This window comes from Engystomops pustulosus, chromosome 2, assembly GCF_040894005.1.
Source record: "Engystomops pustulosus chromosome 2, aEngPut4.maternal, whole genome shotgun sequence".
NCBI classification, from domain to species: Eukaryota; Metazoa; Chordata; class Amphibia; order Anura; family Leptodactylidae; genus Engystomops; species Engystomops pustulosus.
In genome coordinates, this window is record NC_092412.1 from 100,642,797 (window position 1) to 100,663,310 (window position 20,514).

The 20,514-nt window shown below is 40.4% G+C and overlaps 1 protein-coding gene across 2 annotated transcripts in view; it reads left to right on the top strand.

Annotated features, from left to right (window-relative positions):
* VWA3B (von Willebrand factor A domain containing 3B) overlaps positions 1-20,514 on the top strand; it is a 110,744-nt gene that overhangs the window by 53,973 nt on the left and 36,257 nt on the right. For both annotated transcript variants that reach the window (XM_072135709.1, XM_072135708.1), the window contains exons 20-26: positions 734-852; positions 2,318-2,368; positions 3,009-3,210; positions 8,667-8,781; positions 9,523-9,647; positions 15,545-15,679; positions 16,153-16,250. In XM_072135709.1, coding sequence (XP_071991810.1) covers positions 734-852; positions 2,318-2,368; positions 3,009-3,210; positions 8,667-8,781; positions 9,523-9,647; positions 15,545-15,679; positions 16,153-16,250 — 845 coding nt within the window. The remainder of the gene's footprint in view (positions 1-733; positions 853-2,317; positions 2,369-3,008; positions 3,211-8,666; positions 8,782-9,522; positions 9,648-15,544; positions 15,680-16,152; positions 16,251-20,514) is intronic.

Below are 20,514 nucleotides of genomic sequence, written 5' to 3' on the forward strand. Positions count from 1 at the left end.
ACTGTAGCCATTATTTTAAGGGGTTAAAAAGTAGTCTTATACGCCAGTATATACAGTAATTACATTACTGTTAACATTTGCATCTACAAAACGTAAAGTAAATTTGATGTTAACACATGCATTAACGTCCCGTTTATAACGTCCTGTGAACGCACATGTTAACAGTAATGTAATTAGGCAAATCACCTCTCCTCAGCTGTTGTACTGTGTTTCAAAATGCAATTAAATTGCAATTAAAACACAACGTGTGACCTCACCGTTAGAAGTAACCAAAACATTTTTTGAATATATTTCTGAATGTTGAAAAAAGAGGTTACTGTACAAAATTTTAAACATTTAAAGCATGTAAAATAATTCCAATTTACATGTTAAAATAGGATCCATGAAAAAAATCCTTCCTTTGCACCTGCCCTGGACCTGGTACAGATTTGCGCCTAAAAAGTCGCAAAAATAAGCAAAAAAAGTGATACATAAGTGAAAAGTCACACGGAACATCTGGAAACAAACATACATAAGGCACACCAAGGTGCACTTGAAAAACGACAGGTGAAAAGTCACAAAAAAAAGTCGCAAAAACGACAAATGAGACAATTTGACTAGCAGAAATAATGATACATGTCCCCCTTTATGGTATAAATATTTCCTCAGTGGCTTGTTTGAATTTTTTTTCCCACAGACAATAAAATGTAGCAAATATGTAGCTTATGACGATAGCCTCTGTTGATTGTGGCAGGTACTCCCACTGGCTCACATAAGTGGACACAGAAAACATATCACACTAATTAATCCCCAAGCTGTGAACCTCTCAGACTACAAGGAAAAGCTCCAACGGGCAATTAAGTCATATGAAAGGTACATTTTACATTATAATAAGTATGATATTTACTCAACACAAGAAAATCATGAATGTTTGTACAGTTTTTCTTTGAAAATAAGACAGGGTCTTCTATTAGTTTTTGCTTTGATAAATGCTTAGGGATTATCTTAAGGGGTTGTCTCATTTTTGTACCATGAAAAAAAATTCCACATTTATTCTTGAACACAAAAAATAATCAACATTTATTCATATGTAATCATATCTTTTTGGAACATCATCATAACTTTTCAAACCATCTATTCCATTGTGAAAATCTTTTGACTATATTGCCCTCAGGGGCCCCAATTTCTCATAAAATGCATTGTCACTTTTCTTATATGAAGTTCTCTTGTCCATGTAGCTGCTTTTAGTGATTTGCTTCTGTCAGATCTGCTGCCTCCAGCTGACAGGCTGCAGGGGGGAGGACTTCAAAAAGTGATATCTTCCGAACCCTAAAACACAGTTCTGGTCTCATTTTAAATAGTAGAATCCCACAATGATTTCTCTTTCTCTCATTGCAGCTTCTCCCTTCTCCTTGTTTTTCTCACTGCTCCATAGATTTCTATGATCAGCAGCTGTAACATGATCCCTTAGAGCAGTGATGGCGAACCTTTTAGAGACGGAGTGCCCAAACTACAACCAAGACCCACTTATTTATCGCAAAGTGCTAACACAGAAATTTTATTTGTGATTTATACTCCTGCTCTGTCACATCTTTCATTCATAACTGTACCCCGAGGACACCAACAAAGCAGAAAATAGAAGAAATTTGGATGATCATTGTAGATTCCCTCCAGGGTCCCATAAACAGAAAGAATTGTCAGGGCCAGAGCAGGAGGACGGGGAGTCCTTTCTGGTGATGGCCTGGGTGCCCACTGAAAGGGCTCTCTGAGTGCCACCTCTGGCACCTATGCCATAGGTTCGCCACCACTGCCTTAGAGAAATCCATTTTTCCAGTACCTCTACATTACAGAGTAAATCATTTATTTTGTATTAAGATATCCAGGTATCTATGTTATCTTTGTTTGTACTATAAATATATAAATACATATAAATGGAAGGGCACTTTACAGATATAAAGTACATTACCATCAGAAAGTTGGGTTGCATTCGACTATTTTTTTTTGCGGACTCTCTAATTATCTAGTCACATTTAGAGGTATGATCTTAGTAAAATGCAATCAAATGAAGGCCTTGATGCAAGGTTGTAGAATACTTTGTTTTCAGTCTGGTTATATGTGCCTTTAATATGGTGGTATCATGCATTACCCAAAAATTGTAAATCTGATGTTGACGATAATTTCATGCTGCAATGTGAGATGTGACTGCATTTTATTTCAGATGCAAATCATTCTTTGGGCTATTCATTTAGCTATTCTTTGAACTGTATAATCTATTTGTTTAACTAATATTATGTAAATCAACTTCACTGGACAATCCACCTTTTGTATCATTTGCTAGGCGCCTTAATCTTATCATATGGAGGGCTTTATCGCAGGAGGAAAGAGACAAGTAAGCCATTACTTAATTTGACTGCCTGCTTGATCGTAGCTATTTAAAGATTAATAGCAAAGATATTGTGAAGATTGTAAAGTAATTATAAATAGATAAATATAGCTACAGTACATATTAGAAAGGTATTCTCCAAAGTATATTTCTCATAGTATCAGTAATGGCTTTAACCGTGCCAGTAATAAAACATGCCTTTTCACAATTTTCAGAATAAGGATGTGTTTCCAAATTTTCAAGTAGTAATAAAACATAACAAAAACAATAATAATGTGGTATTGCTATAATCATAGTGATTAGAATAAAGTCAATATGTATTTTTTTCAGCATACTGCGATTAAAAATCCAAAAACAATGACAAAATATTAGTGTTTAATTCTACCTACCATTAAAAAACAAAACTTGACCTGTAAAAATAAGCGTTCATATGGCTATGGGAAATATTGAGTGGAAATGTTTTGGATCTTGAAAAGCAACAATAAAATAATTCAAATGGTTGGTTGAGGATTTGGTTAATGCATCCATAGAACAGTGCAGTAAATGTATCTTTATATGTCTTGAAATCATTGTATATTTTGCCACAACATATTGGATTATACAGTATACAGTTATTATGCAACTTGCTTGTTTTTTGGGGTTATAGATTTGTCAGTGATGTTCCAATATCTTACTTGGATAATAAGGAATCCCTCCTACAAGCCCTAGACAGACTAGGGTGGCCTATATCTGCTGATGATGTAATGTTACTTGAAGATGAAATACAAGCAGGAAAAACATATCTTCAACAAGCTTTGGATTTGCAGGAAACCAATAAAAAATCAGCACCTACAAATTCAGGTCTACAGGTAATTTGGTTCTAAGATTGCTTACTGTAAAAATAGAAGCAATTCAATGACATCTACAGAAATAAGGAGTAGTCATTTAATGAGTAAATTTTCAGATAAACACAGGCTATTTAGAGTTGTAGAAGTTATTGGATAAAGACATGACATTTTTTACTGAAGATTTCATCAATTTCTACAAAATATGTGAAGAAGGTGTCACGGGTGGTCCCGCGACTTAGGTCTCGGGCTCACCCGTGCCCCCCGTGTTCCCCTGCTCCGCGGCACATCAACTTACCCGTCCTTGCTCCTGCTTCCGGGTCCTCGACCGTGCAGGACACGGGGACGCGTGCGCCTGCTTCACTTGATTTAAGGGGCCAACACGCGTTAATTGGCCCTTGCCTTAACCAGAATTCTACTTAACCCAGCCTCTCCCCACACCCTGCCTGATTTTTGTACCTCATAGCCCTAGAGAAAGCTTCCTGATGCCCTGTGCATCCTGATTTCCCGTTGTGACCTTGATTCCGTTCCTGACCTCGCTCCTGTGCTGCCCGTCCTGACCTTCCGCTATGTCCCCGACTCTGATCCTGTGCTGCCTGTCTTGACCTCCTGCCTGTCCCCGACTACGATCTTGCCTTACAACTCTGTACTTCGCCTTGGCCGTCACCGTGGACAAAGTCTCACCTGTGGAACGACCTGGTGATACCACGCTGTAGCAAGTCCAACCCACTTTAGGTGGCACCCGGTTTTCACAAGAGCCCACTGCAGACTCCGGTCCCAGGTGTTGGCTTACGTCGTCATCCGCGGTGGTTTCCAGGATGGGAAAAGGAAAACTATGGGGGGAAAATCTTAAGACTGGCATTTAGAAATCCAGTCTTAAAATTCCCCCTGACGGCTAAGTAAGTATTGGCACAAACACCACCAGGTGGGAACTGGGGAGTTTTTAGCTCTAGTCTCAGCTATAGTAAATGTGGTGGCGGTCAGGAAAATGTCACAAGGATTGGTGCACCTGTAAAGCCGCCCAGGTGAATTCTGGTGAGCAGGAAAGTAACATCTGCAATAGGAGCCATCAGGAGATGTGGTAGCTTTACTTGCATGGGCGTGCTTCCCACACCTCCTTGACTTTATCTTAGAAAAGAGAGTGAATTAGTAAGTCGTTTTTGAAGGCATGCTGAAACATTGGCCTGCTATAAAAACACCTTTTGCAAACTGCCAGAATAGGTACTCTTTGTGCTTTTTGGGGTTTCAGAGGTGACAGGTATCCTTTAAGACAATGGGGCAGATTTTCTTACATGTCCGACGGAATTCACCAAAAAGTGCATTGGGTGACGATTGTCCGATGCACTGTGCCGTGATTCACTAAGATTGCGCACCTGATATCCTGCATGTGTCGCTTCCCCGCTCAGGTCCAATGGAGTTCACCTTCTTCGAGGTGCATGTAAGTGCATTGTCTTGCGACAATTTGAAACCCCGCTCTCAGTCCGAATCAGTAGGATCGTCCGACGGCACAACCCCCAACATGTATCGCATGAAAGCCAGCGCAGCTGTGCCAAAATCCTATCGTGTGCATCACAATCCCAATTCAGACACCTGTTAAATACCTTTTCAAGCCGTACAAACCCCGAAAAAGTTGCAAAGCCTGACAAAAATGCAGCACGCAACCCTTAGTAAATGAGCCCCAGTGTATGGTTTCGAAAGAATTCTTTTTACCAACAGATATAGGATATTTTGCTTTGTACCAGTCTGATCCTGTGTTACCAGGCATTGTTATCTGAAGCTGTTTATTACTTAATGTATGTAGAAAAATGGAAGTCAGCTCACCTGGAGGCACAGCAGTATATGACCAGGAGTCCAAGCACGGATTATCTTTGTTCCAAGTCCAAGAAATATATAAAATGCAAATAATCCAGCTCCACGGACACTCCGGTTGTAGATAAAAACGCAATATTTTCTTTATTGAAGTACAAAAAGGAGATATACAGCCAAGCAGAGGGAAACACACACAGAGCCACGGCTATTGTCTACGCGTTTCGGAAAACTCCTTAATCATGACCTGATTGGGCATGTGAGCAGGTCATGATTAAGGAGTTTTCCGAAACGGGTAGACCATAGCCGTGTCTCTGTGTGTGTTTCCCTCTGCTTGGCTGTATATCTCCTTTTTGTACTTCAATAAAGAAAATATCACGTTTTTATCTACAACCGGAGTGTCCGTGGAGCTGGATTATTTGCATTTTATATGTTTATTACTTAAGTTGCATGCAGCAAAAGGATGTTATAGGATCACTCCAGTCAGACACAGTGTACTATACTTTACTATGATGTGTGCCAGGCCTTAGTGAGTGGAGCATGACTAATGTCTTTTGTGTTCCTTGAATCTTTGTGTCATGCTCTTTAACTCAGGACCTACAATAGGTATTTGTCTGGAGCAATGGTGGATCTTCATATAGGTGGGCCTTATATGAACAACCGCCATAAGTCTTAAAAAATAAAAAAAATCTATACTCCCCTTCCGACTTCTTCTCCCCGGCCCCGCTGCTCCGTCTAATCTGTCTTCCAGCCCAGGCGCATCACTTTGGCGCGGTGGTGTCATGGCATCCTAGTTTATGCAGAGAAGATGGAGCTGCAGGGCCGGGAAGAAATAGCCAGAAGGTGAGTATAATCTTTTAAAAATTTTCTTAAGAGGGCCCTGCTGTGGACATTACAGTAATGATGGGGGGGGGGGTGTTGTAAAGAGGGGACATCTGGGGTGGAGGTTTCATTAAGAAGGGGCATCTGGGGTCGACGTTTCATTAAGAATGGGTATCTGGGGTTGACGATTAATTAAGAAGGTGCATCTGGGGTTGATATTTCATTAATAGGGTGCATCTGGGATGGACATTTCATTAATGGGGGCATCTGGGGCGGACATTTCATTAATGGGGGCATCTGGGGTGGACATTTCATTAAAGGGGGCATCTGGGGTGGACATTTCATTTATGATGAGGGGATTTATATAAGGGGGGCATCTCCGGTGGACGCTTTATTAAAGGGGGCATCGGCTGTGGACATATCATTAAAAGAGCCATCTCGGGTGGACATTTTAGTAAAGGGGGCATTGGCTGTGGACATTTCATTAAAGGGGGCATCTACTGTGGACATTTCTTTAAAGGGACAGTGAATATTTCAGTAAAGGCAGGCCCTGTTGTGGACATTTAATTTAAGAGAAGCTCTGCTGTGGACATTTCAGTAAAGGGGAGTACGGCTGCTGCTGGACATGTTATTAAAGTAGCGGCTGAATTTCCTACCCCAGGGCCTGTACTCCAGTCGATAACTTATCCCATTTTTTTTGAGGGGGGGAAGTGATTAGGAGCTTCAGCTTATTCACAAGTATTTACAGTATGAAGGGGAGTTCCTCGCAAGGCCAGCCAGGGGCAGCATCCACATCTCCTTTACTGTCTGGGAGATCTTGTCTGGACGGTAGTCGGGGTGGAGGGTTTCATGCAATTAGGGAATGTGACTGGCTTTCGTAAATAGATGGGATATAAGAGCACGATTGTAGTTCATCATTAAATTACTTTTTATGTAATGGGACACCTAATCCGCCACTGGTCTGAAGGGTTCTTTTTCGACTCATCAGTGTTACTGGTATGGTTTGGAATTTGAACAAAATCTGTGTTTTCCCTGATGGATTGTTTTTTGTAAAAATACATACAAATATATTAATATTTTCATTCCTGTTCTTGTTTTAATGTAGCTGTAGGGATCTCCAATGAGATGTTTATCTATCAGAAATGAATGATGATTTATGATACAGTAAGGTTAATTATACTCACCTTTGTTTCTTCAAGCAAAACTTGATGGATACTTCAGTCATTAATACAGTTGTATTTCAAGGTCATTGTACTTATGATAAATGGATTCTATTAGGGTTCTTAGACCTCCATTCTTTCAGAACATCTGCTGCTTATTGATGAATGACATGGCATGTTACCTTCAAAACTCCTGGAAAACCCTCATTTCAAAGCATTTTATCCATGTGTCGCAAAGCCATAACGTATTTAAAGAAGTATTAGCTTTTTCTCAACACTGGCATTGAGATACCCACAAATATAGTGGATTAACAGATCCCATAGTCCTTTGTTTCCAGGGAAAATGCATCATATAAAACAGTGTTAAAGTTTCATTGTTATTTCCTGATTTCAGTACATAAGTTACCATGCAAATGTGGGTATCTCTACACAGTTACTGTCATCATGATACAGTGGTAGATAAATTGTCTTCTTGAAGGGCAATGCTCTCAAAGTACATAGACAGTATATACATTGATAACTCATAAGATTATAATTAGGTAGGTTATAGGACCCAAAAATAATTCACTTTTAAAGCTTGCAATCCATAATGCTGCTGAAATGTCCTATTTTATCTAATACTAGGTCCTGAAAGTGGAAGCATATCTTTCAGATGCTTAATCGAATTATGAGCTGGGGACTTTAGAGGTCAAATAAACGCCTTTGGCTTTGTGATGTTCTGTAACCCCTTCCTGAATCATTTTTGTAGTACAGCAGGGGAAATTGTTCTGCTGGAAGAGATTGCTGGCATTGAGGAATACTCTTTTAGAGGTGTGTAGGTCTGTATGGCACCTATAGCTGTCAAAGTACAGGCCAGTGCACATCTCAGTTATTTCATCATTTCTTTATCTCATATTTGGAGCCAAAACTAGATGTAGAGACTGCACAGATATAAGGTAAAATGGAAAAAATATGCACCTGCACCAACACTGAATGTGCTACATTATTACTCTGTAATTTCTTTTTTGTTTGTATACAGTATGTACACCGGGATCAGTAAAGTGCTGCAGAATATCATTGATATGCACTGCAAGGCTATAACCCTATAACTGGTTTACCTGGACAGTTACTAACCAGGTCCCGAGTTGCAGGCACACCGGCAGGCACACCCGTGCACCCCTCTCTTTGTCACCTTACCTGTCCGTGTTCCCACAATGTCTCTGGTGGCTCGGTGCACATCACGGTCTCCTTTGGCTCGTGCATGCCGGATTCCTGTCTCTAAAAGGGCCAGCGTGCCACTGATTGCCCTACGCTTATATTGTGATTTCCCGTTGTGACTCCGATTCCGTTCCTGACTACACGCCTCTGCTGCCAGCCCTAACCTTCTGTTCGGCCATTGAGTTTGATCCCGTGCCGCCTGTCCTAACCTCCTGCCTGTCCCCGGCCACAATACTGCTCTAAGACTCTGTACTTCGCCTTGGCCACCACCGCAAGCAAATTTGTGCCTGTTGAGCGACCTGTTGGTGAAAACCGGGTGCCACTTTTATTCCGCTCCCAGGTGTCGGCTTATGTCATCGCTTGCATTAACACTTGCTGACACTTCACTTTATTAGATGTATATTGCTATAATTAACTCAACGAAAAGTAGTTTACTTTCTGATGGTGAATTAGTTTTGTGTGACTTTGACTATTGTTGTATTTATTACTTTACAGACCAATCATGAAGAGTATGAAAAACAAAAACACAAGCCAAAAAGAAAATTATTAGATTCACTAAGAGGTCAAAAAGTTGTTGCAAGGTCTGAGATTGATGGATTTTACTATCCAGGTATTCACTTGTACTACTGTTTATTTAGACCTGGCTTTTTAGATAAAATATACACACAATATGTAGCATCTGGTTTTCTATAGAAGCTACCTCTAATTTTTCTTGTTGTCTCTGACTATATAAGATTAATTGAGGCCCATATTTCACAAAAATATAGTATCCATTAACAAGTATACAAACAAGGCCACTATGTTCACTGCATTCACTTATTTTTGATTGGATTGTCCGAACAATTGACCTAAAGTAAACCTAAAGTAAACAAAATTGGGTTTCCAAGGAACCACATTTTAAAAGAACAGGCATGAGATGAAGGGTTTGTGGACAGCTCCCTCTTGCATCTCCCCACCAAGCTAAGCTTGATTGTGAGTCTGTCTCTGGTTTCCTTTAAGGCAAACTATTTTTAATATTATGTCAGGGGAAGTACCAGAGACGTTTTTGTAGTAAATGTCAGTAAAGTATTAACTAAACCTTCCATCAAACTTTAATATATTCCTTTAAATACTATGCTTTAGAAGTTTTTAACCTAAATAGGGGTGTTAGCTGAGAGCCTAAATGGTAGTAATATCTGAGAGGTATTATGATGGCTAATTTGTATGTTGCCTGTGAAAGTCATTCACTAGGTTTCTCTTTTGTCAGGAGCTCTGTGAAGCTTCAGGTCATTTTGGTAATTTAATGAATAATTTGATTCATTATATAACAGACAAATTTTCTTAATGATTCTGAATGTGCTTTTCCACACAGGCACCGTGCTCAAAAGTATTAATTCCAGGAGGGCCCTTGTGGATTTCTTGCTTGGAGAAAATGAGGTTGTCCCCATCAGATTCATAATACAAACAGGAGGAGCTCTGCCTTGCCCAGCACTAAAGGTTTTATCTTTTATTATTTTTTACACATGAAAGCTTTGCTCTGTGATTGGTTGCTATGGACAATGCAGACAGTTTTGCTTTTAAACAGTTTTGATTAATCTGCCCCAGATTATATGTCATAAAAATATATGTCCCATCAATGGACTCTTAGCTAACGTTTTCATGGTTGTAAAGCCATTTTGAAAGGAAAGGGGATCACACATGCATGGTTCTCTACATTTATTCCAAACGTTAGGACATGTAAGGTCTAACCACTAGCCTGTGGAATTATGGACATGAAGTAAACTATTAAAAAAAAAACACTATTAATGTTCCCAATTTTCGCTAAATTCCCCTGAAGTTTCTGGCCTCAGTGGTCACACGACATTGATGCAAAAGTTACCGTTGAGACAGACAATTTTGCAGTTGACATTGGGGCTTATTTACTAAGCGTCCTGCACCCGCATTTCCGTCGGGTTTACCGACTTTGCGGGGATCGCACCACCGGGACAGGGACTTAAAAGGTGATTGTGTCGCACATGATCAGATTGTGTCACAATCATGCCGTGGGGCGTTCCCACAGATTTGGACAAACCACGGGATTTAACATTTAAATTGTGTCGCAAGCCAAGGACTTACATGCACCTGGAAGAAGAAGGTGAACTCCGGCGGACCTGATTGGGGAATCGACAGATGCAGGATATCAGGTGCACGTTGGTAGTGAATCGTGGCAGCTGTGCATTCTCGTCGGGGAATGCAGCTCGGGGATCGCGCAGGGACTGGTAAGTAAATCTGCCCCATTATGTGACAAACTAAAGAAGTTTCATGGGGGCAGCACATGATCAATAAGGTCAGTTATTGGCTACAGCAGTTATGTGAGGACATAATCAGAAAGAAACAACAAAAGGTTGAGTACTATTTTTATTCTAAACTATAATGTTTTCTACACTTTCTTGGACAAAATACCTTTAAAAATAACATCTGACTACTGTGTTAACCAGTACCGGGTGCTGAGCAGATTGTTCATAGTATCCTATCAGTGAGCAGCATGTTATAGAGCAGGTGCTGAGCAGATCTTACATTGTGTCCTACCAGCAGGCAGCATGTAATAGAGCAGGAGCTGAGCAGATGGTATATAATGTCCTATCAGCAGGCAGCATGTTATAGAGCAGGTGTTGAGCAGATTGCACATAGCTGTGTCCTATCAGCAGGCAGCATGTTATAGAGCAGGTGCTGAGCAGATTGTAAATAGTATCCTATCAGCCGGCAGCATGTTATAGAGCAGGTGCTGAGCAGATTGTATATAGTGTTCTATTAGCAGACAACACATTATAGAGCAGGTGCTGAGTAGATTGTAATAGTGTCCTATCAGCCGGCAGCATGTTATAGAGCAGGTGCTGAGCAGATTGTACATAGTGTTCTATTAGCAGACAACACATTATAGAGCAGGTGCTGAGTAGATTGTACATAGGGCCCTATCAGCAGGCAGCATGTTATAGAGCAGGTGCTGAGTAGATTGTAATAGTGTCCTATCAGCCAGCAGCATGTTATAGAGCAGGTGCTGAGCAGATTGTATATAGTGTTCTATTAGCAGACAACACATTATAGAGCAGGTGCTGAGTAGATTGTACATAGGGCCCTATCAGCAGGCAGCATGTTATAGAGCAGGTGATGAGGAGATCGTACATAATGACCTACAGGGCCGGATTATGGATGGTGGGGGCCCCTGGGCGCAAAATCTGGTGGAGGCCCCCACTAAGTGTAGCGTACACACAAGTCCTCCTGCTTCCTTCCCACTATCCCAGCAGTAACACAGCTACATACAGCCGCCTCATCCCCAGTAACACAGCTACATACAGCCGCCTCATCCCCAGTAACACAGCTACATACAGCCACCTCATCCCCAGTAACACAGCTACATACAGCCGCCTCATCCTCAGTAACACAGCTACATACAGCCGCCTCATCCCCAGTAACACTTCTACATACAGCCTCCTCATCCCCAGTAACACAGCTACATACAGCCACCTCATCCCCAGTAACACAGCTACATACAGCCCCCTCGCCCCCAGTAACACAGCTACATACAGCCGCCTCACCCTCAGTAACACTTCTAGATACAGCCGCCTCACCCCCAGTAACACTTCTAGATACAGCCGCCTCACCCTCAGTAACACAGCTACATACAGCCGCCTCATCCCCAGTAACACAGCTACATACAGCCGCCTCATCCCCAGTAACACAGCTACATACAGCCGCCTCATCCTCAGTAACACAGCTACATACAGCCGCCTCATCCCCAGTAACACAGCTACATACAGCCACCTCATCCCCAGTAACACAGCTACATACAGCCGCCTCACCCCTGTCACACAGCCGCCTCATCCCCAGTAACACTTCTAGATACAGCCGCCTCACCCCCAGTAACACTTCTAGATACAGCCACTTCACCCCCAGTAACACAGCTACATACAGCCGCCTCATCCTCAGTAACACAGCTACATACAGCCGCCTCACCCTCAGTAACACAGCTACATACAGCCGCCTCATCCCCAGTAACACAGCTACATACAGCCGCCTCACCCTCAGTAACACAGCTACATACAGCCGCCTCACCCTCAGTAACACAGCTACATACAGCCGCCTCATCCCCAGTAACACAGCTACATACAGCCGCCTCATCCTCAGTAACACAGCTACATACAGCCGCCTCATCCCCAGTAACACAGCTACATACAGCCGCCTCACCCCTGTCACACAGCTACATACAGCCGCCTCGTCCCCCAGTAACACAGCTACATACAGCCGCCTCATCCCCAGTAACACCGCTACATACAGCCGCCTCATCCCCAGTAACACAGCTACATACAGCCGCCTCGCCCCCAGTGTATGTATACACTGATACATAAACGCCTTTATATACTTATATACACACACATAAAGTTCTACACTCGAATACTTGCATATATTATCACAAGTATAGACTTATACACACACATTTGTGCACATTTATATACATTTATACACCTTAGTGATGCGACGTTTCGTCTTTTCAATCAATTGTCTTGATTGAAAAGACGAAACGTCGCATCACTAAGGTGGAATAAATTCACTTGACTTTATCTTACGGAGTCGCAATTTTTTCCTACATATATACACAGTAGATGCCTATATACGCATATACACACTGTATATACATAAATACACATATACACACTGTATATACACTGTAATACACATATGCACACTGTATATACACTGTAATACACATATGCACACTGTATATACATAAATACACATATACACACTGTATATACACTAATACACATATGCACACTGTATATACATAAATACACATATACACACTGTATATACACTGTAATACACATATGCACACTGTATATACATAAATACACATATACACACTGTATATACACTGTAATACACATATGCACACTGTATATACATAAAAACACATATACACACTGTATATACACTGTAATACACATATGCACACTGTATATACATAAATACACATATACACACTGTATATACACTGTAATACACATATACACACTGTGTATACATAAATACACATACACACTGTATATACACTGTAATACACATATGCACACTGTATATACATAAATACATATACACACTGTATATACATAAATACACATATACACACTGTATATACACTGTAATACACATATACACACTGTGTATACATAAATACACATACACACTGTATATACACTGTAATACACATATGCACACTGTATATACATAAATACATATACACACTGTATATACATAAATACACATATACACACTGTATATACACTGTAATACACATATGCACACTGTATATACACATATACACACTGTATATACACTGTATATACACATATACACACTGTATATACACTGTATATACACATATACACACTGTATATACACTGTATATACACTGTATATACACACTGTATATACACTGTATATACACATATACACACTGTATATACATAAATACACATATACACTGTATATACACTGTAATACACATATATACACTGTATATACACATATACTCACTGTATATACACTGTAATACACATATATACACTGTATATACACATATACACACTGTATATACACTGTAATACACATATATACACTGTATATACACATATACACACTGTATATACACATATACACACTGTATATACACTGTATATACACATATACACACTGTATATACACATATACACACTGTATATACACTGTATATACACATATACACACTGTATATACTTAAATACACATATACACACTGTATATACATAAATAAACACACATAAATACATATGTATATACTTACCTTTTATGATGACCGGGTGTTTGGGCGGGTGGGTGGTCTTGCCGGTGCTTGTTCGCCGGGGGGGGGGGGGGCGAGGGGGCGAGGGTCCTTTGTTTGCTTGTTTGGCCGGGAATGGGGGGTTGGCGGTGCTTGTTCGAGCGGGGAGCGGGGGGCGGGTGGGGGTTTGAGCGCGGAGCGGTAGGGGGCGGTAGGGGTTTGAGCGCTGACCGGGGGGCGGGTGGGGGTTTGAGCGCGGAGCGGTAGGGGGCGGTGGGGGTTTGAGCGGGTTGCGGTGCCGAGCAGGGGGCGGGGTCGAGCGGGGGGTGGGGTCGAGCGGTGTCGCTTGTTTGTGTGGGCCGGCTCGGGCATACACGGCGCCGGGATGGGCGGGCCAGGAAGCCATCACCTGTGCCGGGGGAGGGGGGGCCTGCGCGGAGGCGTAGGCAGAGTCGCCTGTGCCGAAGTGCGGACGGCTTAGAATGCAGCAGGATGGGTGGGCGGGGAGTCCATGCAGGGGGGTGGATGAGCTGGGACGCGGCACGGTCGTTCATAGAGATGGCCGGGAGGCTGCGGACGGCATGCGGCTCATAAGGGGGTAGCGGGAGGCGCGATCTGGTGGGGGCCCCTAGGGGGGGGGCAAGATGGTGGGGGCCCCGGGGCTTGAGCCCCGGGAGCCCCGCCTATAATCCGGCCCTGATGACCTATCAGCAGCATCATTGTTATGGAGCAGGTGGTGAGCAGATTGTAAATAGTGTCCTATTAGCAGACAGAACATTATAGAGCAGGTGCTGAGCAGATTGTACATAGTGCCCTATCAGCAGGTAGCATGTTATAGAGCAGGTGATGAGGAGATCGTACATAATGACCTACCAGAAGGCAGCATGTTATAGAACAGGTGCTGAGCAGATTGTACATAGTGTCCTATCAGCAGGCAGCATGTTATAGAGAAGGAGCTAAACAGATTGATATATAAAGATTCAGCATAACCTGTTATTCATTTATTGATTTATTTCTAAACTATGCTTAGTAGCTGAAATCAAGTCATATGGACATTCCCATCAAAGATTGACAGCTATTTGTCCCTATTCTTGGGGACAGACCTATTCGTGAATGACCGCTTTGTGTCTAAGCTCAGTCATACATGGAGCGCTGTTGATCACTGATAGGGCCACCCCCATGAGTAGACGTCTACTTCTAAGTATAAACAGAGCAGAGATATAAATGAATTAATTTTTTTTTTCCTAAAAACTCTATATCCACCTGCTCCATAACATGTCGTCTGCAAATTTGATACAGTGAAAAGTTCCCTTTTTCTGGACCCTGCTAATGATATGTCCTTTATATGGTCGACATTTCCTATGGTGATAAATGAGCTATAGTATGTGACATGTTGCTTGCATAAAGAGATAATTGTATTTCCTCCTTCCAGTTTTTGGTCTTGATAACTTTGTATGCAAATAGCAGGAATTGAGCATATGTTATACATGGAGAGGCATTCATCAAATATAAATCATCATCATTGTTCTATATAATGTTAACAATTGTATCCTTTCAGGTCGGAGACTGTGTTTTTGCAAAAACTGGGGCAAAAGGAGGAGGAGGCTGCTATGTACCTGCAGTGGTCATAGCAACACCAAGGATGGATGCTACTGACAAACTCTACACAGTACTGAAATATAACAAGAGGAAAGTAAGTGTTGTCATAATCTCTCTAGAGTAAAAATAATATGAAATACATGACATGGCTTCTACTGTGAACACTTCTAACCTGCACCATGCACAGTTCATCATAAACCCTTCAGAATAAAATTAACAAATGTTAAAAATGCCCTATAATTTTTTAGACATATCTAAGTTTTTCTAGCGTTTTTGGTACCATAGTATCAACACTTTTTTTTTATTGGTTTTTATTTCCACGATCACCATAAACCTGTTATCCATGATGGAAATAGGATCCAAATGACCTATATTTTGGGAGGTGCAGCAGTAGGCAGAAAAAGAACTCAGTATATAAATGATCTGTAAGGAAGAAAATGCACATCAGTAAATTGAAAAAAAAAACCTTATTAATCTATCCTCTGCTCTCCCCCTTTATTTTACTGTGTTAATTTGGCAGAAGAAGATGAAATAAATCTGTACACATTAAGTTCTGTCTCATTTCAGGAACATTGTTTAAGAAGTGAACTCATTAAAATCAGTCCATCTCAATTTGCTGTTTCCTGTGGATATATTAGAAAAGCACAGATGATTGATTTTACAATGTGAGTATAAAACTGCCCTTCCTCAGAACTACCTATTGGAAATATCCAACATATGCAGATTGCCAGGCACATCTAATGCCAGCAATACAACATTTTCTCCTCATAGCATATAAATAGTTCAGTTTAAAAACACTGTTAAAATTTACAATAAATTATATTGAACTATGTATTTAATCTGCAGTGTTTAATTACATTTGCGTTTTAATTTGCGACACATATTTTGTTTATCACACCTGTTATCCCTTTTTGCTTACATTTTTTTTATAGTATTTTTTGTACATGATTATTGGGTTAGAAATCTTGCTTGACTTGTGGTCGAGACAATTTTGCATCTGAGACTCAGTAGAGAGAATCTAATTATTGACTTCTTTGGGAATTTTCTCTTTTAAGGGGTCTACTTGTGTAGAGACATGAAGCGATGAGAAGTAGCCATTGTTGAACTACTACCTGAAATAATCACCTTTCATTATAATTCTTCCTTGATTGTGATATTGAAAAGTTATTTCCACAGAACAGGAAGTGTCATCCTATTCCAACTGCTTAAGTAGTTAGTGTGAAAATTAGAATGTTTGAACATTTTATATGTATGCCATGTGTCACCATGATTTTGTTTTTTAATTATTCATTTTTATGATGACATATTATCTGTTTGCAAATGTTGCCCTTCCAAATTCCCAACATTTGGAAGGGCACTTTTATGCGTATCCATAGGATCTTTCTGTAAATTAGGTCATGAACTCTGGCTGTCCCTGCCCCTTTCTCTGTGTGTACCAAAGTGATTTCATTTGATATCTGTCTGGACAATTTCAATAAGAGAACTGTTGTTTAAAGGCTTCTGATCTATTTTACTCTACCTTACAACAACCATATACAAGTAATGCTTAGATAGGCCTTGTTGGTATCTTTCCACATTAGACAGACAGGGTCATGTAACTGACAGATTGCCATATATACACTCCCCCTGCCCAATCATAGCCATGGCTACTTGCGAGGTGGGGGGAGGGGGGCGACATTCATCTCTACTGGCAACAGAACCTCAAGCATTCTCTGGTTGAATGCATCATAAACCACACATACTATTATGATGCTGACTTATATCTCTTTGAAGGACATGTAATTGTATGGATATTTATGTATATGAGCATCACATTAAGCATGCATAAAGGCAAATGTGCCTGCTACATACAACCTACAATCTGGGATATAAAATGAGAAAGAAATATCTGTGTAGCGAATTTCCCTTTCAGTATAATGAAGAGATAAGGTCGCTCGCTGTCTTTATTTTCTACAGCTTATGTTCTTCACTACTTAAAGCCAATAATTATTCTTGTGGATAAACAAAAAGTGACTGACGACAGGTAGTCATTTCATGGAAATCTGCACACATCACTCATCGCTGCGCTTTAGATGAGAATTGTGAGAGCAAGAACATAGTCAGACCTTTACTGGCTTTTCTTTGGTTTAAGGAATATGCATATTACAAGGAGAAAGCTACGTTTATGCGCTGAAAGTACAATGACTGTAAAAAGAGATTATTTTATATGCCTGGGCTCTTGCCTTCGTAATAACATATCTTCCTTTCTCCTTATAAGTATGTCTTGTTATTCCCTTGCTGCTGCTATTCATATTGAAGATGTATGGGGATCCTGACATTGGGTCTCATCAGCAATGCACACACCATTTTGCTGTGGCTGGTTAACCCCAAAGCAGTAAACTGTGAAAGGGAATTGTTTCTATATGAGATGATGGCCATAACAGGAGCAACATTATGTCCCTTCCACATATAGTACTCTAACTATAAAAATGTTCTATATCAAAGCTATGTTCTGACATGTCCTGCTGAACTGATTGGCTGTGCTATCACTAGGAAATGCCTCACAGACCACATTTATCTTCTACATTGAATTATTGCCAACCCCTAGCACCCATCCTTGATTTTTATCTATCTTTACTCACTGTTACTCCCACCTTTAATTGCAAAAACTGATGTGCCTGTATCTAAAAATACACATAAATTACTTGTTCTAACTAGCAACATATAGGAGTAGTTATATGCGATCAGATACATACATGGGGTAGATGTTGCAAATGTAACAGGGTAAAGGAGCATAGATGATATTAATCTGGTCACTTGACATGCTGAGAAGTGGCATGGGAAATGGGGAGGCATAGATGAGAGGGGCCAGCCGAGCAGGACTCGTCACCTCTGATCAGGGCCGGCGCCAGCACTGGGCATACCTGGGCAAGTGCCAGGGCTTAGAGCTACTGGGGGGCCCACAAAAGGAATCCATGAGAATGAGGGAGGGAGGTTATATAAAATAACCTTGAAGGAGCTGTTTGGTATAATAAACTAGGGAACAGGAGACTGTTTTAGTTTCAGAATTTTTAATGCCAGCCAATATAAGATAAAGTTGATTTATGGGATGTAAGGGAAACTATTTTTAGCTAAAAGAAGTTAGTTAATTAATAAGGCTCTATGGGAATCAGCCACTAGCTGTATTTGTGAAAATGTGTTGACAGGTATCCTTTAATGGGGTTTTCCAGGTGGAATATACTAATTACCCAGTCACTAGATAGGTCATCATAAGGTTAATGTGGGAACACCATTCTCAGTAGTTTTACACTAGGGATAGCAGTCCATTGAAGTGTAGGAGACAACATCGGCAGTGAGACAAAACAGCTGCTTAACTTAAATATTAATAGATTTTGCCTTGAAAATTTCTTTAAAAGAACAGGGCTACAGGTTTGCATTGGGCAACAAAATGTTGAGAAAATGTTAATTATTTTACTGAAAAGCTCTACCATGGAAAATATCATTGTTTGGAATTGAACGTCCTGGAACTGGCAAAAAATGGTGCTTTAGAAATAAAGATTTATTATTATGAATTAAAATTACAATAGTGAATCAGTAGGCCACAGTTTACTACCAGATAACTTAAGACTGTCCAGTTGTAGCTTTGCATAAGTTATATTAATTAAAGGAAATTGCTTGTGGCTTGTTAGGCACGCAAGATGTTGAAATGACGCATTTTAGCAATTTATGTTGTATAGTTTTTTCTGAAGAAAAAATTACATTTCAGATTATCATTTTGAGGTTTCATTTATGGAAAGAAGCCACTTACTAGACTTAAGGTTTTTTGAATGTCCCATGGAAGGGTATATGTCATGTGACGTATGTAACTCTACATATGTCTTTTTACCCAGCATAAGGATTTAGACTCATTAATATATACTAAAGTTTTGTTGGAAGATATTTAGTAGAACATGCAATTTATTGATAACCTCTTCACTATGGGCTGGATGGCTGAAGTCATGGACATTGATAGTCTTCTATATGTAAGCATGCATACAGAGATAGTTGTCGGTCACATGTTGTAGGGTCCAATGGACTACCTAGACCAGGAGCAGAAATACAACAATAGTTATACTGAACACTTTCCCATAATAGAAAACCCAAAAATACTATCTCCTGTAACTCATTGCCACACATACAGGAAAAGATATAGAATGTGGAACAAACAAGCAATTATTTAAACCAAAAAACAGAAGTTCCACCACATTGCATATCATAAAAAATATATCAATTTTATTGTGTTTTACATGTTAAAAACATACAAAAGATTTTTATTCAGACATGTGCTCAGGGGGTCATAACCCTGGCAAACCACGGCAGGGGTGTGGATAGGACAATGTTTATATTGTTTCAAGTGAAATGGTCTTCATAGAGATATAACATGGGGGGGACCAGATCTATACAAATGCTCAATCAGTCACAAAAAAATAGAGACAGAATAAATTCGACCTTACCCATGTGTACACAGACCCCACGCCGACCCCGACGCACGTTTCAGCCGTCAAGCCTTCATCTGGGGGTCACATGTTGTAGGGTCCAATGGACTACCTAGACCAGGAGCAGAAATACAACAATAGTTATACTGAACACTTTCCCATAATAGTCTGTCAGTCCCATTTGCTTCTCTTGCATAGTGATCATTGTTTGATGCTTAAAGATTAAACAATATGTTGAGGGTGAGGGTTTTGTCTGTTCAGATATGTAGATCTTTGATCAACAATAGTTGAAGATCCCTGCACTTCACATGAAGAGAGTCATTGGTACTGACATCACTGTTGCTTCACTGACTTTTTTCATGATGCACAATTGAGGGATTCTAACCATATAACATTAATCACATTGTAGAAAGATAACTATGCAGCAGAAAGATAAACTTTAAGCCTCATGTCTGCTCTGATCAAACACAATATT